This window comes from Microcaecilia unicolor, chromosome 13, assembly GCF_901765095.1.
Source record: "Microcaecilia unicolor chromosome 13, aMicUni1.1, whole genome shotgun sequence".
Lineage (NCBI taxonomy): Eukaryota > Metazoa > Chordata > Amphibia > Gymnophiona > Siphonopidae > Microcaecilia > Microcaecilia unicolor.
In genome coordinates this window covers 16583807-16607732 of record NC_044043.1, presented here as the reverse complement: position 1 = coordinate 16607732, position 23926 = coordinate 16583807, and the positions used below count along the sequence as shown (strand labels likewise).

The 23926-nt window shown below is 46.4% G+C and overlaps 1 protein-coding gene across 6 annotated transcripts in view; it reads left to right on the top strand.

Moving 5' to 3' along the window:
- The window catches only part of SPDL1 (spindle apparatus coiled-coil protein 1), a 347822-nt gene that overhangs the window by 99430 nt on the left and 224466 nt on the right, over positions 1–23926 (top strand). For all 6 annotated transcript variants that reach the window (XM_030222480.1, XM_030222482.1, XM_030222476.1 and 3 more), the window contains 2 exons: positions 12356–12505; positions 23733–23831. In XM_030222480.1, the coding sequence (XP_030078340.1) occupies positions 12356–12505; positions 23733–23831 (249 nt within the window). The remainder of the gene's footprint in view (positions 1–12355; positions 12506–23732; positions 23832–23926) is intronic.

Sequence of the window (23926 nt, the reverse complement as noted above, 5' to 3'; positions counted from 1 at the left end):
CCCACTACAATCTGGTTTTCGCTCTCTCAACTCAACCGAAACTGCGCTTACTAAAGTCTCCAATGACCTATTACTGGCTAAATCCAGAGGTCAATATTCCATCCTCATTCTTCTTGATCTTTCCGCTGCTTTTGACACTGTCGATCACAGCATACTTCTCGATACCCTGTCCTCACTTGGATTCCAGGGCTCTGTCCTTTCCTGGTTCTCTTCCTACCTCTCCCTCCGCACCTTTAGTGTTCACTCTGGTGGATCCTCTTCTACTTCTATCCCTCTGCCTGTCGGCGTACCTCAGGGTTCTGTTCTTGGTCCCCTCCTCTTTTCTATCTACACTTCTTCCCTTGGTTCATTAATCTCATCCCATGGCTTTTCGTACCATCTCTATGCTGATGACTCCCAAATCTACCTTTCTACCCCTGATATCTCACCTTGCATCCAAACCAAAGTTTCAGCGTGCTTGTCTGACATTGCTGTCTGGATGTCTCAACGCCACCTGAAATTAAATATGACTAAAACCGAGCTTCTCATTTTCCCCCCCAAACCCGCTCCCCCCGTTTTCTATTTCTGTTGATGGCTCTCTCATTCTCCCTGTCTCCTCAGCTCGAAACCTTGGGGTCATGTTTGACTCTTCTCTCTCCTTCTCTGCTCATATCCAGCAGATTGCCAAGACCTGTCGTTTCTTTCTTTACAACATCCGTAAAATCCGCCCCTTTCTTTCCGAGCACTACTACTACTACTACTATTTAGCATTTCTATAGCGCTACAAGGCATACGCAGCGCTGCACAAACATAGAAGAAAGTCAGTCCCTGCTCAAAGAGCTTACAATCTAATAGACAAAAAAAATAAATAAAGTAAGCAAATCAAATCAATTAATGTGAAGGGGAAGGAAGAGAGGAGGGTAGGTGGAGGCGAGTGGTTACAAGTGGTTACGGGTCAAAAGCAATGTTAAAGAGGTGGGCTTTCAGTTTAGATTTAAAGGTGGCCAAGGATGGGGCAAGACGTAGGGGCTCAGGAAGTTTATTCCAGGCGTAGGGTGCAGCGAGACAGAAGGCGCGAAGTCTGGAGTTGGCAGTAGTGGAGAAGGGAACAGATAAGAAGGATTTATCCATGGAGCGGAGTGCACGGGAAGGGGTGTAGGGAAGGACGAGTGTGGAGAGATACTGGGGAGCAGCAGAGTGAATACATTTATAGGTTAGTAGAAGAAGTTTGAACAGGATGCGAAAACGGATAGGGAGCCAGTGAAGGGTCTTGAGGAGAGGGGTAGTATGAGTAAAGCGAGCACTCTACCAAAACCCTCATCCACACCCTTGTCACCTCTCATTTAGACTACTGCAATCTGCTTCTTGCTGGCCTCCCACTTAGTCACCTCTCCAGTCGGTTCAAAACTCTGCTGCCCGTCTCGTCTTCCGCCAGGGTCGCTTTACTCATACTACCCCTCTCCTCAAGACCCTTCACTGGCTCCCTATCCGTTTTCACATCCTGTTCAAACTTCTTCTACTAACCTATAAATGTACTCACTCTGCTGCTGGAAGAGAAATGTGCTGTTGGAAGCAGCACCATCTTTTTCCATTGGGCTGGGGTTCTGGGCATCCTGGAGGTGGGTGACGGCTTGCCTGAGGACGGGGATGGCTGTTTTAAGTTGGCGGAAGGGAGAAGAGCACGGTCTCGGGCCGTCGTGGGTGATCCGGTATGTTTGGTCCATTTCAGGCCGGCTGCAGGGGAATGCTGGAACATTTATGCACTGCAGGAATCGGCGCCGTCTTTTTCCGGGTGCTCGGGGAATCCCCGAAGTGGGAGACTGCTTGCCTGAGGCTGGGGATGGTCGGGCACGTCCTTGGCCGCTTCGGCAAAAGGGGAAGAGGAAGGGGGTGGGGAGTTACCTGCAGCCGCCTGAGAAACCATGTATTCTTTGTTTGTTTTGTATTATTAGTTTGCATTTCTGTTGAAGAAAGAGTGGATGCCTTTCGAATGATGGAGGTGGTGCGTCGGTGTGCGGTTGTTTCGTTAGTTTAGCAGCCAGTCTCCAGCGATTCCTAGGCAGGGAAGGAGTACTCCTCCCCCTTCCTTGGTCGCTATTTGATGCTGGCTGGGTCGCAGGTAATCCTTCCAGCTGGGCCGCAGCTTGTCCTGTTCGCCCACGTCCCAGATGGTGTCGGGCATGTTGTTTTCCGGCTCCTCTGATTCCATGTCAAGCGATCCCAAATATAGTCTGTGCTATAGGCCCTCTGGCACTCTTCAGTACTGTCATTAGGCATTTAAAAATTTCTCCCCCCCCCTCCCCCGGTCTATTTTTGCACATTCTCACAGCAGGAATATTCTTCTCTCGTTCCAGCGGTGGTTCTGTGCTCTCCGTGCTGCACAGATAATGAGCCATTCTGCTGGGGAATGCTCCTCCCTTATTGTCACGTAGGTTCCTCTGATTGGTCCGTCTTACGTTGCCTAGTGTTGCCTGGGAACGGTGTTGTGATGGTCCTTTGTGTTTCAGAATGTTGAGGGTGTTTTTTCTGATTGGTCCGTCATGCGAGGGTGGGGCAGAGAGACATGGTCAGTGTTGTGGCTTCACCACCATGAATCCATGAACCCTTCAGTGAGTGACTGAGTGACTTCAGAACGTTGTCTTCAGAATGTTGAGGGTGAGCTTTATTATAGTAGATTATTTGCTGCATTTGTATCCCACATTTTCTCCGAGGACAAGCAGGCTGCTTGTTCTCACGACTGGGTTGACGTCCACAGCAGCCCCTCAAACCGGAAGAAAAAAATCTTGCGGGAGGTCCCGCACGTGGGGCACGGCCGTCTTCCCGCCCGTGCGCAACTGTTCCCGCTCAGTTTTTTCGTTTTCCGCGCTGGAGAAAGACGCGTCTTCGTCTCTCTCCGTGTCAGCCCTGGAAAACCGATTTGTGGCCTAGTCCTCGATTTTATTGTCTTTCGCTTTCCGCGTGTTCGTCGAGTTTCTACGTTTGTTTCGTCTCGGCGTCCGTTCTTTATTTTGTGGTGTGCCCTTTTACCGCCACCATCGACGATTTTGACCTCGCCGACGCGATATTTCCGTCGATGTCCTCGAAGGTCCCGATAGGATTCAAAAAGTGTGGTCGGTGCAGCCGGCAGATCTTGCAGACAGATCCTCACGCTTGGTGTCTCCAGTGCCTTGGTCCGGAGCATAATTCCAAGGCGTGCGCCTTGTGTCTCGGCTTGAGAAAGCGGACGCAGGTGGCGAGGCAAGTTCTTCGGGACCGTCTTTTTGGAACTTGCGCAGGCCCTTCGACATCGACTTCGGCGGCATCGGTGTCGACGACTGGGTCTTCGGTACAGGTACCGATGTTGACATCTTCGACGCCGACTATGGCACCGACCCCAGGAGTACAGGTTTCCTTGGCCCGACGACCTGCCAGCGACGGAGGCGGTGAGTGACCGCGCAGGCAGTCCGCCCTGGCCGCTCCTGCAGCTCAGGGCCATCGGGACCGAACCCTGTCGGATCCGACCCCCAGAGGGCGCGGAGACTCCACCTTCTCGTCCATGCTGCGGAGCGCCGATGATGGGCATCGAAAGAAAGCTGCAAAGAAGCACCGTCATCGGTCGCCCACTGCACATGGGACTGGCAGCTCCGGGACGTCGAGAGAAGACTCGATCCCCAAGATGCGCCAACGCCGGGAGGAGCACTCCCCCTCTATCGAAAGGTGTCGATACGCAGGTCGTCGGGTACCCCGGTACCGTCTCCTGGACCCGGGCAGCTTCCAGCACCGATGCCCGCACCAGCCCCCCAGCCTCTCCCGACAGCGGGCCTAGACGAGTGCCTCCGAGCCATCCTCCCAGGGATCCTGGAGGGGCTGATGCACCAGGCCTTGCCGGCACCGGGGGTGCTTGCGCCGGCTGACTCTGGCCCTGTGATGCGGTCTTCGCGGCACCGGTCTCGATCGCCACTCAGGTGGAATCCCCGTCGACGTCGATGGAGGGAGCGTCGTCCCCACCGGCGCGGGAGTCCACCTCTCAATACCATCGTCAAGGACATGGTTCCTCGGGGTCGAGGCGGGCCCTGTTGCGGTAGGAGCTCAGAGAGCTCATGTCCGACACCGAGGAGGAGGCAGACCCCAGATATTTCTCCTCTGAGGACTCTGCAGGTCTTCCCTCCGACCCCATGCCTTCACCGGAGAGGAAGCTCTCGCCTCCAGAGAGCCTCTCCTTCGCCTCTTTTGTCCGGGACATGTCTATTAGCATTCCCTTCCCAGTAGTCACCGTGGATGAGCCGAGGGCTGAGATGCTCGAAGTCCTCGACTATCTGTCACCACCTAGAGAGTCTTCCATGGTACCGTTGCACAATGTCCTCAAAGAGACACTGCTTTGGAACTGGTTGAAGCCTTCATCTAATCCCACCATCCCTAAGAAAACGGAATCCCAGTACAGAGTCCACACAGACCCAGAGTTGATGCGGCCTCAGCTGCCACATGACTCAGCGGTCGTAGACTCTGCTCTCAAAAAGGCAAGGAGTTCGAGGGATACCGCCTTTGCGCCCCCAGGGCAGGAGTCTCGCACTCTGGACTCGTTTGGGAGGAAGGCCTACCATTCTTTCATGCTCGTGACTAGGATCCAATCATACCAGCTCTACACGAGCATCCACATGCGGAACAATGTGCGGCAACTGGCGGACCTGGTTGACAAGCTCCCCCCGGAGCAGTCCAGGCCCTTTCAGGAGGTGGTCAGGCAGCTGAAGGCGTGTAGAAAATTCCTGTCCAGGCGTATCAATGACACCTGTGATGTGGCATCCAGAGCTGCGGCCCAAGGTATAGTGATGCGCAGACTCTCCTGGCTGCGTGCCTCTGACCTGGACAACCGTACCCAGCAGCGGCTGGCGGATGTCCCTTGCCGGGGGGATAATTTTGGCGTGAAGGTCGAGCAGTTGGTGGACCAACTACATCAGTGGGAAACCGCTCTCGACAAACTCTCCCACCGGGCGCCTTCAGCATCCGCCCCCACTGGTGGACGTTTTTCCCGGACCAGGCAGGCTGCACCTTACGCTTACAGCAAGCGTAGGTACAACCAACCGGCCCGAAGGCCTCCTCAGGCACAGGGACAACCCCAGCGCGCTCGTTCCCATCAACAGCGTGCGCCTAAGCAGCCCCCTGCGCCTCCCCAGCAAAAGTAGGGGACGGGCTTTTGACTGGATCCATGGAACATACTGCCATCAAAGTAGCCGTGCCGGACGGCCTGCCGGTCGGGGGGAGGTTGACAGTTTTTCACCAAAAGTGGCCTCTCATAACCTCCGACCAGTGGGTTCTCCAAATAGTGCGGTGCGGATACACCCTAAATTTGATCTCCACCCCACCAAATTGTCCACCGGGAGCTCAATCCTTCAGCTCCCACCACTTGCAGAGGAACTTTCCGCCCTTCTCAGTGCCAATGCGGTCGAGCCCGTGCCACCCGGGCAGGAAGGGCAGGGATTCTATTCCAGGTACTTCCTTGTGGAAAAGAAAACAGGGGGGATGCGCCCCATCTTAGACCTGAGAGGCCTGAACAAGTATCTAGTGAGAGAAAAGTTCAGGATGCTTTTCTTGGGCACCCTTCTCCCCATGATTCAAAAAGACGATTGGCTTTTTTCCCTGGATTTAAAGGATGCTTATACTCACATCCCGATACTGCCAGCTCACAGACAGTATCTCCGATTCCGTCTGGGGACACGTCACTTCCAGTATTGTGTGCTGCCCTTTGGGCTCGCCTCTGCACCGCGGGTGTTTACCAAGTGCCTCGTGGTGGTTGCAGCGTACCTGCGCAAGCTGGGGGTGCACGTGTTCCTGTATCTCGACGATTGGCTGGTGAAGAGCACCTCAGAGGCGGGAGCTCTTCGGTCCATGCAGTGCACTATTCAACTACTGGAGCTGCTGGGGTTTGTGATAAATTACCCGAAGTCCCATCTCCGGCCAGTCCAATCTCTGGAATTCATAGGAGCTCTGCTGAATTCACAGACGGCTCAGAACCTTCTGTCCCTCGCCTCCCAGGCCAGAGCGTCCCAGCAGCTCACAGCTCGGCAGATGTTGAGACTCCTGGGCCATATGGCCTCTACAGTCCATGTGACTCCCATGGCTCGTCTTCACATGAGATCAGCTCAATAGACCCTAGCTTCCTAGTGGTGCCAGGCCACAGGGAATCTAGAAGATGCCATCCGCCTGCCCATCAGTTGTCGCAATTCGCTGCGCTGGTGGACAATTTGGACCAATTTGACCCTGGGACGCCCGTTCCAAATTCCTCAATCGCAAAAAGTGCTGATGACGGATGCATTGCTCCTGGGGTGGGGAGCTCATGTCGATGGGCTCCACACCCAAGGGGTGTGGTCCCTCCAGGAACAAGGTGTTCAGATCAATCTCCTGGAGCTCCGAGCGGTCTGGAACGCACTGAAGGCCTTCAGGGATCGGCTGTTTTCCCATATTATTCAAATTCGTACAGACAATCAGGTTGCAATGTATTACATCAACAAGCAGGGGGCACCGGATCTCGCCCTCTGTGTCAGGAGGCCGTCAGGATGTGGCGATGGGCAAGCCAGCACGGCATTCTTCTCCAGGCCAATTACCTGGCAGGCGTAAACAACAGTCTGGTCGACAGGCTGAGCAGACTCATGCAACCACACGAGTGGTCGCTCCATTCCCGGGTTTTTACGCAAGATCTTCAGTGGACCTTTTCGCCTCCCAGACCAACCACAAGCTGCCTCAGTTCTGTTCCAGACTACAGGCACACAGCAGACTGGCGTCGGATGCCTTTCTCCTCCAGTGAGGGGAGGGCCTCCTGTATGCATATCCTCCCATACCTTTGGTGGGGAAGACCTTACTGAAGCTCAAGCAAGACCGGGGCACCATGATTCTGATCGCGCCCTTTTGGCCCCGTCAGATCTGGTTCCCTCTTCTTTTGGAGTTGTCCTCCGAAGAACCGTGGAGATTGGAGTGTTTTCCAACTCTCATTTTGCAGAACGACGGAGCGCTTCTGCACCCCAACCTTCAGTCTCTGGCTCTCACGGCCTAGATGTTGAGGGCGTAGATTTTGCTTCATTGGGTCTGTCTGAGGGAGTCTCCCGTGTCTTGCTTGCCTCTAGGAAGGATTCCACTAAAAAGAGTTACTTTTTTAAGTGGAGGAGGTTTGTCGTTTGGTGTAAGAGCAAGGCCCTAGAACCTCGTTCTTGTCCTGCACAGAACCTGCTTGAATACCTTCTACACTTATCAGAGTCGGGTCTCAAGACCAACTCAGTAAGGAATCACCTTAGTGCAATTAGTGCTTACCATCATCGTGTAGAGGGTAAAGCCATCTCTGGAGAGCCTTTAGTCGTTCGATTCATGAGAGGCTTGCTTTTGTCAAAGCCCCCTGTCAAGCATCCTGCAGTGTCATGCGATCTCAACGTCATCCTCACCCAGCTGATGAAACCTTCTTTTGAGCCACTTAATTCATGCCATCTGAAGTACTTGACCTGGAAGGTCATTTTCTTGGTGGCAGTTACTTCAGCTCGTAGAGTTAGTGAGCTTCAAGCCCTGGTAGTTCATGCTGCTTATACTAAATTTCATCATAACAGAGAAGTCCTCCGCACTCACCCTAAGTTCCTGCCAAAGGTGGTGTCGGAGTTCCATCTTAATCAGTCAATCGTCTTGCCAACATTCTTTCCTAGACCGCATACCCTCCCCACTGAACTTCAGTTGCACACATTGGACTGCAAGCGAGCGTTGACCTTCTATCTGGAGCGGACACAGCCCCACAGACAGTCCGTCCAATTGTTTGTTTCTTTCGACCCCAATAGGAAGGGGGACGCTGTCGGGAAACGCACCATCTCCAATTGGCTAGCAGATTGCATTTCCTTCACTTATGCCCAGGCTGGGTTGGCTCTTGGGGGTCATGTCACGGCTCATAGTGTTAGAGCCATTTGCAGGCTCAATGTGGCTTACATTATGCCGCTATGGTGATCACCATTAATGGAATGATAATACAAAGGAGTGGTACAATCAAGATACATGAAATGTCACTTAAATTAGATATGAAAGGTAAAAATCAATATAATTTTGTAGCAGGTGCATAAAAATAGAATATTACATATAAAACATTAGGCTACTGCTCCACTAAACTAAATACGAAACGGGAAACGTCTCAATGCTACTTTCTCTTGTTACTTGTGTTACATTGTGACAAGGCGGTGGCCGTAGCTAGAAGGTTGTTAGGCTGTATAGAGAGAGGTGTGACCAGCAGAAGAAAGGGGGTCTTGATGCCCCTGTATAAGACGTTGGTGAGGCCCCACCTGGAGTATTGTGTTCAGTTTTGGAGGCCGTATCTTGCTAAGGATGTAAAAAGAATTGAAGCGGTGCAAAGAAAAGCTACGAGAATGGTATGGGATTTGTGTTAGAAGACGTATGAGGAGAGACTTGCTGACCTGAACATGTATACTCTGGAGGAAAGGAGAAACAGGGGTGATATGATACAGACGTTCAAATATTTGAAAGGTATTAATCCGCAAACGAGCCTTTTCCGGAGATACGAAGAGAGTAGAACGAGAGGACATGAAATGAGATTGAAGGGGGGCAGGCTCAAGAAAAATGTCAGGAAGTATTTTTTCACAGAGAGAGTGGTGGATGCTTGGAATGCCCTCCCGCAGGAGGTGGTGGAGATGAAAACGGTAACAGAATTTCAAACATGCGTGGGACAAACATGAAAGAATCCTGTTCAGAAGGAAGGGATTCTCAGGAGCTTAGCCGAGATTGGGTGGCAGAGCTGGTATTGGGAGGCGGGGATAGTGCTAGGCAGACTTATACTGTCTGTGCCAGAGCCGGTGGTGGGAGGCAGGGCTGGTGGTTGGGAGACGGGGATAGTGCTGGGCAGACTTATACGGTCTGTGCCAGAGCTGGTGGACTTCACACTCATGGATTGTGGTATACTCAGGAGACAGATCTTCACATCAACCTCCTGGAGCTAAGGACTATGTGGAACTTTCTAAATGTTTCAGAGTTCATCTACAGAACCAAATTGTTCTCATCCAAACCGACAATCAGGTTGCACTATACTATGTGAACAAGCGGGGGGGGGGGAATGTTACTCCTTATCTCAGGAGGCAATACAGATGTGGCTGTAGGCCCTCCTTCACGAAATGGTACTACAAACAACGTACCTGGCTAGCAAGAACAACAGCGTGGCAGACAGACTGAGCAGGATAATGCAACCTCACACATGATATCTCAATATAGATATATTCTGCAAGATCTTCCGAGAGCCGGTGGATCTTTTCATCCCTCATCTTAACAATGCCTCTCATTTCTGCTCCAGGCTTAGATCACATGGCAGACTAACATCAGATGCCTTTCTCCTTCATTATGATCCTAAGCTCTCTATTCTGGTCGATACAGATCTGGTTCCATCCTCTTCTGGAGTTCTCCGAAGATCCGTGCGGATTGGAGTGTTTTCTGACCCTCATAACACAGAATGAGGGGTCCCTTCTGCATTGTAGCCTCCAGTCCCTGGCCCTCACGGCCTAGATGCTGACAGCATTGAATTTCATTCCTTAAATCTGCTTGAATGTGTTTCCAGAACCTTGCTTGCTTCCAGGAAAGTTTTTTCTAAAGAGGTGTTTTTATTTTAAATGGAGAAGGTTTGTTATCTGGTTCGAGGGCAAGGCCCTAGATCCTCTCTTGCCCTACACAAAACTGCTTGAATACCTCCTGCACCTCTCTGAATGTGGTTTAAAAACCAACTCTGTAAGGGTACAGCAGTCAGTGCTTACCATTTTCGTGTAGGGGTAAGCCCATCTCTGTGCATCCTTTAGTTGTCTGGTTCATGAGAGATTTCCTATTGACAGTGTCCCCAGTCAAACGTCCCATTGTGTCATTGTTCTAACCCAGCCGCTTCTGTCATCAGACCTGGAAAGTTGCATTTTTTATGGCAGTCACTTCAGCTCACAGAGTAGGTGAACTTCAGACACTAGTAGCTGATCCACCTTACACGAAGATTAGAAACACTCAGATCCAGGATCGAACAGGGTTTAAAACCAACCCACTCCCCATGAATTTATAATGAAACATTATTCCAGAACACTCACTAAATTCTCATTTAAAAAAATGCTCTTGAGATATTTCTCTAGTTCTTAACATTTTGATAGTATACTAATTTAGCTCTTCAAAATCTTGCCATTCAGAAGCACACATTTGCATAGTGTGGATTTGCATATCCAGTGATAATTAATAAAGATTTATACCATAGGGTAGCCAGAGGTTTGCTCCATGCTGTGAGGAATTCTTATGGTTTAACTTTTTTATTGATGTCACATCTACAACATTTAAGCATCAATTACAATCACCAAAATGTGAACTCTAAAGTCAATAGCACAACCTTTGTTAAAGTAACATCAAATTTTTACATAGTCTTTTCATCCCTCCCCTTCCCCCCCACCCCCCAACCCTCTCATCCTCCCTCCCGGTAACCCTCCCTAAGATCTGTCTAGAGGCAACAATGGAGTCTCATAGTTTGTTAAGGATGAGGCTTCTTCCTCTTTGCGTGAGTTTAGCTATAAAGGGACTCCACGTCTTTAAAAAACGTGATTTCCGCTTAAAGGAACCCCTGGCCTCCTGCGCCTCCCAAGTCATCAGTTGGTGTACCTGATTGCGCCAGTGCCAAAATTCAGGTCTATCCGGAACAGTCCATTTTTGCAAAATACATTTACGTGCTAGTAAACAAAGCTTTCTACACAGCAGGACTTCCTCCGCCCTTAGCCCCCCAAAAGAGCCAGGACAATCCAACAACAACTGTTGAGGCGTGCCCTGCACCCTTCTCGACAGCATCAAGGAAAGAAAGGCTGTGAGGAATTCTTAATAAGTCATGCTGTTTGCAGCAGCAGAATTTCTGTAGTGTTGCTTTCAGAGTTCATGCTATTTTTAAGAGCTGTTCCATTCTCTAAAGCTGATGGCCCCCTGGGTATATTTAGAAGCATCTTTGCTTTAGTCAACACTACTTTTAAATATGACTGCAAGAAACTGTTTTTTGTTCTCCTTACTTAGCCAGACTTACAGGGAGATGTTATCAGTTACCTGTAAAAACACAGGGCCACATCTGTGGAGCTCTCTTCCAACTTTGGTTGTATCAGAGTTGGTGCCTGCCCGAATATCCAAACACGGGTTGGTGAGATCCAAGAGCTCTACCCATCACCTAACTATGTCTGCCACAGCCCCATCTCCGAGAGCGCATTCCAAGCACTGTCAAGGCTTGGGGGAGAGGGGCACCATGGGGAAAGATGGGAAGGTAGCGGCGTGGAAAGGGCAGGCCCCTAGGGGAAGGTGGCTGGGTTTCATTTTGAAAGGAGGAGCATGTGCGATGGTGGGTGATGGACCTTTTGCTTTGCAGAATGCAGTGCAGCAGGTGAGTAAAAAAACTCATAAAAAATTGATTCAAATCACAAATTGGACAGTGCTACCAATTAATGAGGTTTATTATCCTATTGACCTCTAAGGAAACCTGATACTAATATTTCTTCTAAAGAGTGGCCTGGTGTATGCAATTTTTTTGTGTGTGTGAGCAACAAGTTCTAAAATCCAACCATTTTTGAGCGCCAGTATTAATGCATTTCTGTGTATAGCACAAAAAAAAAATTATGAGCAACCATATAAAATCTGTGAGTGACGCACCTAAATTGTATGAGCAGTCGCTCATGCGCTCCACTTAGGGGAACATTGCCTTATACAGGTAAGTAACTTTGCTTCCTATGCCTCTTGCTTATATTTTGTGTGGGCCAGTAGTGATCCAAGCTAACTGACATCAGAGAACTTCCCTTAGGGGAAGTGAGCTGCTGATATTGATCAAATGGAGCCCAGTCATAGAAGAGGTCGAGAATGGAGTTTGCCTGAAAAGAGAACTTTTTCTACTTTTAGCTTTACTTCTTCCCAAAATGTTTTAGGTATTTATTTATTTTATTTGTTGCATTTGTATCCCACATTTTCCCACCTATTTGCAGGCTCAATGTGGCTTACATAGTACCGTCAAAGGCGTTTGCCCAGTCGGTGGTTAACAAATACAAAGTTGTATATTGATCGTATGAGGTATAAGTGGAGGTTTGGAATGGATGAAGGTATGTTGGTAGGATGATGAAAAGGAATCTATTAGATATATATTTTTGGTTCCCATAGCACACATTTTCTTTGAGTATATTTCTTACCATTTGTGTCTCTATTCTCTGTGAGAACACAGTAGCAGAGGACTGCTCTTTAGCAACTAATGATTAATGCACCAGTGATGAAGGAAGTAAAAAAAACAAAGGGATGAAAAATTGAAGGTTTTATTCTGAAAAGGGGGGGGGGGTATATAGTTGAGAATAAATCTGGAATAAATACAAACAGCTAATTCTTTTCTTGGATATAGGCAATTCTGAAAGAAGTAGTGAATGAGCTACGTTGTCAACAGCAACAACTTCAGGTTGCAAATAATAACCTCACTCTTCAGTCGGAATGTCTCCAGAAAGAAAAAGAAGAGAAGGAAAATGAAGCAGTTTCCTATTTCACTGCACTACAGGTAAAATTTGACAGCTTCTAGTATTTTAACTGGTAGGGTGGAGTGGATCACCATAGTTGTTGGTGTTCTTAGGAAAGTTAATTCAATAAACTGGATTTTATTTTATATTATTGCATTTAAAATATAAGTCAAAGAACATTCTTAGAAAAGAAATACAGAAATACACTCCAAAAATAAACAAATTAGAATAATCCTTGTGCATAAGCAGTAATATAAATGAAATAGTCCACTATTGGAAGGGAAAAGGAAAACTCAAGTCATAGGAAGCTGACTTTCAAAAAGGAAAAGGTAACAGAGTGATCAGTCTAACTGCAATCTTACAGACCTGAATAATTGTGGCTAGATCTAAATGGTAACAGCTTTCCCTTCCAGAAACAAACTTATCTGAGAAGTTCATAAAAGAATGTAACACGTATTTGAGTAATTAAGAATTCATTTACATGGGAACCTTAACTGAAAAGTTGCACTTAAAGAAACTGTTGCTTGTGTTAATTCAAGAAATCTTTTTCCTCATCTGTGTCCATTTAGCTACCTCTTGAAGTGGTTGAACTTTGGCACCTAAAAAAAATTAGTATCTCTAGTTCTATAATAGTCTCAATATTGATTCTTTATCTTAATGGAAAACAAACGTGACTAGCAAAGTACTTCTTCCAGATACTTCCTTGGCTGAGAATTCCAATCTAGCAGAATCAGCAGCTGCTGTGCTGATCCTCTCGCCGCCGCTCATTTAAAATGGCTGCCGAGACTTCAAGCAGCAGCCTTGCGAGTCTTGGTGGCCATTTTAAATAAGCGGCAGCGGCGATAGGATCAGCGGCAGCAGGCAGGAAAGCATGGGGGCCTTTCCTACCCCAAAGCAAGCTGCTGGACCACCAGAGTAATCTGAGGTATGCGTAGGGAGGACATCCTGGGCTGGAGAAGAGGTGGATGGATGGCGATGTGTGTGGGAGGGAAGTAGTTGAATTCAATTAGGGTAGTCTCTGTTTCCCCTTCCTTACGCAACTGTCATCGCCATACATTCAAAACAAAGCTAACAAACCTATGAGCTGCTGCATCCACATTGTTCTTTATTGTTGGTATCATTTTTATTTAATCTTGCTTATATTTTCAAACATACCAACTTGTGCAGCATATGGATGTACACAGAAGTATAATAATGGAATAACTTTTCATAGGTAGAATAGTAATTTGTTTATAAATTGTAATCAATGTGTCATTTGGAGGAGATGGTTAAAGGGACATCCTAGCACTGTGATTTTCATGCAGAGATTTTTTTCTTCTGGTAATGGGCCACTAAAACAGATATCATGTTATGAGAATCAGGTGCTCAACATTCAGATTTTCTATCTATTTATTTACTTATTTATTACATTTATATCCCACATTAAACATGAATTAGATTGGAAACTGGGAGCATTTAAAATATTTTAGTTTTTTTTCCTGTGCCTACATTAAAATAAAAAGCATGTGTGAATTTGCTCCTTGTTTTTTGTGGATTGTAGTGGTATATTATAAAAATGCACTTACCTTTTCTTTTATTACTACTACTTCACAGAGAGGTATTGAATAATGAGGGAAGGGTTTCCTTCATGCAGAAGTTCTGTCCAGTGTCAGTCTAAATGTGCCATCATTGTCCAATTCAGCACACTATTAGCCGCTAAGTTTATACAAAGTTAATTATATTCAGTGGAAAATAAATCTGTTGCCTCAGGCAGCTTGCAATGTGAATATTCTATCACTGTTTCATTATTGCTACCACATATTTCATATTAAGGGCATTTGCTTGAAACTTTGCTTTAATTCATTTATTCAGTTCTTATATGCACGTGGTTTTGCTTTTTAAACCCAAATGAATCCTAAGGGAGCTTAAAGAATTAAGTATAAAATGTGTTGTTTCTGACTTTACTTGTTTTGGACTTCTTTGGGTCCTGCTAATCTATACATCTGCTGTCTTATCAGAGTACAAAAGATAATGATATATGTTACTTTTACTAAACTTTTTACTGCTTGTAGAATCTGGCTTTCTTGGGTGGGGGCGGTCAAGGTTACTGTGGCACGGCAAGGGCTGGGCGGGCCAGGAGCTGGGATGCAGGAGATTACTTGCAGCAGGGACGGGCGGGGACAAGTTAGATTCTCCATGGGGATGGGCGGGGACAGGTTAGATTCCCGCGGGGACGGGTTAGATTTCTGTCCCTGTGCAACTCTGTACTCTGAAATAATATCAGAAAGTGCTTTTTCTCACACTATCTGATGATCCACAAAAAATATTAAATAAGTATAGAGTTAGAGGGAGCTTTTTTTGGGATGTTATTGTTATTGTGCTGGATTACTCCTTAAAATTAAGTACATAAGTATTGCCATACTGGGACAGACCAAAAGTCCATCAAGCCCAGCATCCTGTTTCTAACAGTGGCCAATCCATGTCACAAATACCTGGCAAGATCCCAAAAAAGTACAAAATATTTTATACTGCTTATCCCAGAAATAGTGGATTTTCCCCAAGTCCAATTTAATAATGGTCTATGGACTTTTCCTTTAGGAAGCTGTCCAAACCTTTTTTAAACTCTGCTAAGCTTAACCGCCTTTACCACATTCTGACAACGAATTCCAGAGTTTAGTTACACGTTGAGTGAAGAAACATTTTCTCCGATTCGGGCTATAATCTATTTAGGAAGGATAGAGAGGGTCGAAAAGGTGGAGTAGCTCTGTATGTGAGAAATGATATCGAGGCAACTGAAATGTCAGGGACCTGGGGAAAAGAAGAAGCGATATGGATCACCTTAAAAAGAGATGATAAAACCTCTGTACACGTAGGTGTTGTCTACAGACCTCCGACACAATTGGAGGATCTAGATAAAGATCTGGTCACAGATATCCAAAAGTTGGGAAAGAAGAGAGAGGTGCTGTTGCTGGGAGATTTCAATCTGCCGGATGTAGATTGGAAAGTTCCGTCTGCGGAATCGGAAAGAAGTAGAGAGATCGTGGATGCTTTTCAAAGTGCTCTTCTCAGACAAATGGTGACGGAACCCACGAGGGATGGAGCGACACTGGATCTGGTGCTCACAAATGGGGATAGTGTGTCAAATGTCCGAGTGGGTGCCCACCTGGGCGGCAGTGACCATCAAACGGTTTGGTTTGATATGACTGCTGAAGTGGAGGGCGGCCACTCAAAAATCAAAGTCCTGGATTTCAAGCGTTCTGACTTTAGTAAAATGGGGGAATACCTGAGGAAGGAGCTGATGGGATGGGAGGATGAACGAGAAGTGGAAGGACAGTGGTCCAAGCTGAAAAAAAGCTATAAATAGGGCCACAAACCTTTATGTAAAGAGAGTAAATAAAAGCAAGAGAAAAAGGAAACCGATATGGTTCTCCAAACAAGTGGCTGAGAAAATAAAGGCTAAAGATTTGGCGTTCCAGAAATACAGACAGACTCAAGAAGAGGAACAAGGGGAGGAATACCGGAGGAAACTGAAAGAAGCCAAGAGAGAGATACGTCTGGCGAAAGCGCCAGCGGAAGAACAAATGGCTAGAAATGTAAGGAGGAGTGACAAAACTTTCTTCAGGTATATTAGTGAAAGGAGGAAGACTAAAAAGGGAATTGTGAGACTGAAAGATGCTGAGAACCGATATATAGATAATGATGAAGAAAAAGCTAATTTGCTAAATAGATACTTTTGTTCTGTTTTCACAGAAGAATGAAGAAAAAGCTAATTTGCTAAATAGATACTTTTGTTCTGTTTTCACAGAAGAAAATCCTGGAGCTGGACTGCGATGGACTGGCAAAAGTACACACGAGAATGGAGTGGATATTGCACCGTTCACGTAAGAGAGTGTGTATGAACAACTTAAAAATCTAAAGGTGGACAAAGCAGAGGGACCGGATGGGATCCACCCGAGGATATTGAGGGAGCTCAGAGAGGTTATGGCGGGTCCTCTTAAAGATTTGTTTAATAAATCCTTGGAGATGGAACAGGTTCCGTGGGATTGGAGAACGGCGGAGGTGGTCCCTCTTCACAAAAGTGGTGATAGGGAAGAAGCTGGAAACTACAGGCCGGTAAGCCTCACTTCGATTATTGGAAAAGTAATGGAAGCCATGCTGAAGGAAAGGATAGTGAATTTCCTGGAAGCAAATAAGTTGCAAGATCCGAGACAACATGGTTTTACCAAAGGGAAATCGTGCCAAACGAATCTCATTGAATTCTTTGACTGGGTGACCGGAGAATTAAATCAAGGACATGCTATGCACGTAATCTACTTAGATTTCAGCAAAGCTTTTGACATGGTTCCCCACAGGAGGCTCTTGAATAAACTCGATGGGCTGAAGATAGGACCCGAAGTGGTGAACTGGATTAGGAACTGGTTGATGGGCAGACGCCAGAGGGTGGTGGTAAATGGAGTTCGCTCGGAGGAGAGAAAGGTGAGTAGTGGAGTGCCTCAGGGATCGGTGCTGGGGCCGATTCTATTCAATATATTTGTGAGTGACATTGCCGAAGGGGTAGAAGGTAAAGTTTGCCTTTTTGTGGATGACACTAAGATTTGCAACAGAGTGGACACCCCGGAGGGAGTGGAAAGCATGAAAAAAGATCTGCGGAAGCTAGAAGGAATGGTCTAACGTTTGGCAATTAAAATTCAATGCGAAGAAATGCAAAGTGATGCACTTAGGGAGTAGAAATCCACGGGAGACGTATGTGTTAGGCGGGGAGAGTCTGATAGGTACGGACGGGGAGAGGGATCTTGGGGTGATGGTATCTGAGGACCTGAAGGCGACGAAACAGTGTGACAAGGCGGTGGCCGTAGCTAGAAGATTGCTAGGCTGTATAGAGAGAGGTGTGACAAGCAGAAGAAAAGAGGTTTTAATACCCCTGTATAAGACGTTGGTGAGGCCCCACCTGGAGTATTGTGTTCAGTTTTGGAGGCCATATCTTGAGAAGGATGTGAAAACAATGAAAGCGGTGCAAAAAAAAGCTACGAGAATGGAATGGGATTTGCGTTACAAGACGTATGAGGAGAGACTTGTTGACCTGAACATGTATACCCTGGAGGAAAGGAGAAACAGGGGTGATATGATTCAGACGTTCAAATATTTGAAAGGTATTAATCTGCAAACGAACCTTTTCTGGAGAGGGGAAGGCGGTAGAACGAGAGGACATGAAATGAGATTGAAGGGGGGCAGACTCAAGAAAAATGTCAGGAAGTATTTTTTCACGGCGAGAGTGGTGGATGCTTGGAATGGCCTCCCACGGGAGGTGGTGGAGAGGAAAACGGTAACGGAATTCAAACATGCGTGGGATAAATATAAAGGAATCCTCCTCAGAAGGAAGGGATCCCCAGAAGCTTAGCCGGTGGTGGGAGGCAGGGCGGGTGGTTGGGAGGTGGGGATAGTGCTAGGCAGACGTATACGGTCTGTGCCCTGAAAAAGACAGGTACAAATCAAGGTAAGGGATACACAAAAAATGACACGTGAATTTATCTTGTTGGGCAGACTGGGTGGACCGTGCAGGTCTTTTTCTGCCGTCATCTACTATGTTACTATCCAGCTTATTTTCGAAAGAGAAAAACGCCTATAGTGCAACCTATATCGGGAGATAGACGTTTGTCTCGCAAAGGCGCGCAAATCGTATAATCGAAAGCCGATTTTGGGCGTTTCCAACTGCACTCCGTCGCGGAAACGAATAAAGTTGACGGGGGCGTGTCGGAGGCGTGGTGGAGGCGGAACTGGGGCGTGGTTATCAGCCGAGGAGAGATGGGCGTCTTTAGCTGATAATCGAAAAAAAAAAAAAAGGCATTTTTACCACGATTTTGGGTCACTTTTTTGGACCCTTTTTTTTCACGAACAAGTCCCAAAAAAGTGCTCCAACTGCCCAGATGACCACTGGAGGAAATCGGAGATGACCTCCCCGGACTCCCCCAGTGGTCACTACCCCCCTCCCACCAAAAAAAACCCACTTTAAAAACTTTTTTCCCAGCCTGTATGCCAGCCTCAAATGCCGTACCCACCTCCATGACAGCAGAATGTGTTTGATCCTCTCACAGCCTTTCCCTGGGTCAGATGTGGCTCTCGGGTGCAGTACAGGGTCACATCAGCATTGCATTGTGGAGGGTGTAGGGTATTGGGCTCCGTGATTTCATTAGCTTGTGTTACAGTCTCACGATGTTGGTAGTTGGTAGGCTCTTCTCCCATTTTGGTTTTCCCCCTGCCTACTGGGTCAGAGTGTGCCCTGTTGTGTTTCCTGTTGTAGTCCATGAGGTAGTGGCCATTTTTGTAAGCCAGTTTTAGTTCCCTTTCCTGTGTTAGCCACGTTAGAGAACTTAGTTCTTCCCTTGAATGTGGCTGAAAGGAGGGCATTGTACAGCATTCTGCCAGCTCTGACCTACTGCTAATCTCAGTACCAGGGAGACTCGTTGCCAGTGGGGCGTACAACCTCTGATCTGCAGTTAACTGTGAGTAAAGGCGGTTATTCCAATAAAGGACGTTTTCGGAGAGATTAGTCTTCAGGTGTCAACTGGTGTGCCAATGTTATATAGCAGCAACCAGTCCTAGAGGTCTGCGTGTATGCAGGTCCCTGGAGCACTTTTAGTGGGTACCGCAGTGCACTTCAGCCAGGTGGCCCCAGGCCCATTCCCCCCCCCCCCCCCCACCTGTAACACTTGTGCTGGTAAATGGGAGGCCTCCAAAACCCACTGTACCCACATGTAGGTGCCCCCTTCACCCCTAAGAGCTATGGTAGTGTTGTACATTTGTGGGTAGTGGGTTTTGGGGGAGGGGGGTTGGGAGCTCAGCACCCGTGGTAAGGGAGCTGTGCATGTGGGAGATTTTTCTGAAGTCCACCGCACTGACCTAGGGTGCCCAGTTGGTGTCCTGGCATATCAGGGGAGCCAGTGTACCACCAATCCTGGCCCCTCCCACGACCAAATGGCTCAGATTAGGACGTTTTTGAGCTGGGCGTTTTTAGTTTCCATTATCGCTAAAAAAAAGAAACGCCCAGCTCAAAAACGTCCATTTTTTCGAAAATTCGGTTCGGCCCGCCCCTTCACGGACCCGTTCTCAGAGATAAACGCCCATGGAGATAGGCGTTTCCATTCGATTATGCCCCTCTATGTTACTATGTTTTAAATTTACTACTTTGTAGCTTCATTGCATGCCCCCTAGTCCTAGTATTTTTGGAAAGCGTAAACAGACGCTTCACGTCTACCCGTTCCACTCCACTCATTATTTTATAGACCTCTATCATATCTCCCCTCAGTCGCCTTTTCTCCAAGCTGAAGAGCCCTAGCCACTTTAGCCATTCCTCATAGGGAAGTCGTCCCATCCCCTTTATCATTTTCGTCGCCCTTCTCTGCACCTTTTCTAATTCCACTATATCTTTCTTGAGATGTGGCGATCAGAATTGAACACAATATTCGAGGTGCGGTCGCACCATGGAGCAGTACAAAAGCATTATAATGTCCTCATTTTTGTTTTCCATTCCTTTCCTAATAATACCTAACATTCTATTTGCTTTCTTAGCCGCAGCAGCACACTGAGCAGAAGGTTTCAACGTATCATCAATGACGACACCTAGATACCTTTCTAGGTCTGTGATTCCTAATGTGGAACTTTGTATGACATAGCTATAATTCGGGTTCCTCTTTCCCACATGCATCACTTTGCACTTGCTCACATTAAACGTCATCTGCCATCTGGACGCCCAGTCTCCCAGTCTCATAAGGTCCTCTTGTAATTTTTCACAATCCTCCTGCGATTTAACGACTTTGAATAACTTTGTGTCATCAGCAAATTTAATTACCTCACTAGTTACTCCCATCTCTAGGTCATTTATAAATATGTTAAAAAGCAGAGGTCCCAGCACAGACTCCTGGGGAACATCACCAACTACCCTTCTCCATTGAGAATACTGACCATTTAACCCTACTCTTTGTTTTCTATCTTTTAACAGTTTTTAATCTAAAATAGGACAGTACCTCCTATCCCATGACTCTTCAATTTCCTCTGGAGTCTTTCATGATGTACTTTGTGAAACACCTTTTGAAAATTCAGATACACAATATCGACCGGCCCACCTTTATCCACATGTTTGTTCACCCCTTCAAAGAAATGTAATAGATTGGTGAGGCAAGATTTCCCTTCACTAAATTCGTGTTGGTTTTGTCTCTTTAATCCATGCTTTTGAATATGCTCTGTAATTTTGTTCTTTATAATAGTCTGTACCATTTTGCCCGGCACCGACATCAGACTTACCAATCTATAATTTCCCGGAGCTCCTGTGGAACCTTTTTTAAAAATCGGCATTACATTGCCCACCTTCCAGTACCACGCTCGATTTTAAGGGTAAATTACATATAACTAACAATAGCTCTGCAAGTTCATTTTTCAGTTCTATCAGTACTCTGGGATGAATACCATCCGGCTTAGGAGATTTGCTACTCTTCAGTTTGTAGAACTGCTTCATTACATCCTCCAGGTTGATAGAGAATTCATAGTAAAATAGTAACATAGTAGATGACGGCAGAAAAAGACCTGCACGGTCCACCCAGTCTGCCCAACAAGATAAACTCGCGTGTCATTTTTTGTGTATACCTTACCTTGATTTGTACCTGTCTTTTTCAGGGCATAGACCGTGTACGTCTGCCCAGCACTATCCCCACCTCCCAACCACCCGCCCTGCCTCCCACCACCGACTCTGGCACAGACCGTATAAGTCTGCCCAGCACTATCCCCACCTCCCAACCACCAGCCCTGCTTCCCACTGCCGGCTTAGCTTCTGGGGATCCCTTCCTTCTGAGGAGGATTCCTTTATGTTTATCCCACGCATGTTTGAATTACGTTACCGTTTTCCTCTCCACCACCTCCCGCGGGAGGCCATTCCAAGCATCCACCACTCTCTCTGTGAAAAAATACTTCCTGACATTTTTCTTGAGTCTGCCCCCCTTCAATCTCATTTCATGTCCTCTCGTTCTACCGCCTTCCCCTCTCCGGAAAAGGTTCGTTTGCAGATTAATACCTTTCAAATATTTGAACGTCTGTATCATATCACCCCTGTTTCTCCTTTCCTCCAGGGTATACATGTTCAGGTCCGCAAGTCTCTCTTCATACGTCTTGTAACGCAAATCCCATACCATTCTCGTAGCTTTTCTTTGCACCCCTTCCATTTTTTTCACATCCTTCACAAGATACGGCCTCCAAAACTGAACACAATACTCCAGGTGGGGCCTCACCAATGTCTTATACAGGGGTATTAAAACCTCTTTTCTTCTGCTGGTCACACCTCTCTCTATACAGCCTAGCAATCTTCTAACTACGGCCACCGCCTTGTCACACTCAGCTTCGAATACCATTTCTGGCACCGGTATCTCTCCCAAATCTTCCTCGGTGAAGACCGAAGCAAAGAATTCATTTAATCTCTCCGCTACGGCTTTGTCTTCCCTGATCGCCCCTTTTACCCCTCGATCATCTAGCGGTCTAACCGATTCTTTTGCCGGCTTCCTGCTTTGAATATACCTAAAAAAAAATTTTACTATGTGTTTTTGCCTCCAATGCAATCTTTTTTTCCAAGTCCCTCTTAGCCTTCCTTATCAGCACTTTATATTTGACTTGACATTCCTTATGCTGCTTCTTGTTATTTTCAGTTGATTCCTTCTTCCATTTTCTGAAGGATTATCTTTTAGCTCTAATAGCTTCCTTCACCTCACTTTTTAACTATGCCGGCTGTCAACGTATGAGTTTTCAAGTCAGAATAGAAACATCCAGCTCATAACTCCAAAACAGATGTCCATCTCAAATGTATTTTCCAACAAGAATGGCAAAAAAGGAGGGACAAGGACATCTGCCTGGCAGCATTTTTAGAAGAATGGCCAGGCAGACATCTCTGCTGAGCAGAGGGGCAGCCTAGTGACTAGTGCATGAAACTTTAAACCAAGGGACTTAGGTTCAAATCCCACCTTTAGCTCTTTTATTTTGTAATTGTGATTCCTCCAGGAACAGAAAAATACATATTGTACCTGAATGTATACCACTTCAGTAGCTTGCAGGTGGCTTATATAATGTATTTTTCTGTTTCTGGAGGGCTCCCCAAAAATAAAAAGTAAGAGTTAAAGTGGGATTTGAACCTGGTTAAGTCCACTACACTAACCACTAGGCTACTCCTCAGGCTTGCTTTCTGCTTTGTTAAGAATGCCCATAATACCTGAAGCTATCATTGAGCTTGGTATCCCCTTTCAGGTTCACATTCAGAGTATAGAGAGGGGGTCAGCAACCATTGGGGAATTAAGGAGGTGTTATTCCTTAATCTCTCCAGTGGTCTACTGCTTTGTCAGAGCATCCTTTTGTACCCTAGATGTGGTTTGAAGCAGTTATAACTTAGGACATTCTTCTTTTTAGACTTGGACGTTTCTTCCTGTTCGGTAATTATTGGTTATCCTGATTTTGGGCCTTCCCTAGTCCCGCCCACAACACTTGCTATTTAGACATACTGCAGTGTCGGACATCCTTTTTCTGCCTTTGCAAAATTAGGATTTGGATGTTTCAAGCACATGGACGCCCATTTGGGCATTTTGAGATGTCCATTTGCTTCGAAAATAAGCTCCTTAGTGTGGCTGAAAGTAAGCATAAAGATAAATGGTTAAATTATCTATTCATTGGTTTAGCCGGTATCTGGTACACCACCATTCAAAATTGGCAATAACAACATGGTAATTATCCTTATGCAGTTGCCATACTATGGACTATTTGTCGCTTAGTCTCTACATTTTCAATGCTACCTTTTTGGGATGCCTTTTAGTCTACTAAGCGATTACTGCAGTTAAGGGGAGGGAAGACATGAGGAAAATAACTGATGTTTTCTAATATTGATATATCTGTATCAAAGTTTGTTGTCCTGGTCTGTCTGTGAATGATTGTAAGTGAATGCCTGTTTATTGAATGTCTGGCCTGAGTAATTGAGTTTTACTATCTGTATTGGAGTGTCTTGTACCATATATTTATGTTCATTTAGAAATGTTTTTGATTTTATTGTAAACCGTTTTGAATACAAGAGAAATGGTATATTAATTATTAATTATAATAAACAATAAACGATACCTGCCTGAAAGAGATGCATGTTGGTAGGAAATGTCCATCCAAGCATCATACTGAATATGCATCAAGTATCAGAAATTAGCCAGAAGGACCAAAAGAAATTGTTTTGTGCTCAGTTGAAGATACAGGTTTTATTGCTGTTTTTAATGATTTTAGGATGCTCGAGAAAGGAATCGAGAGCTTCAGGATCAGCTGGATGAAGTACAGCTCGGAACTCTGAATCCTAAGAAAAAAGGAAACTCCCTGTTTGCAGAGGTACTGTATGTATTTAAAAAAAAAAAAAACAACCCTCTAGAGAGAACTCTAGAGATATGAAAGTAAACATAACATTTTCCCCTTCTTATTCTATG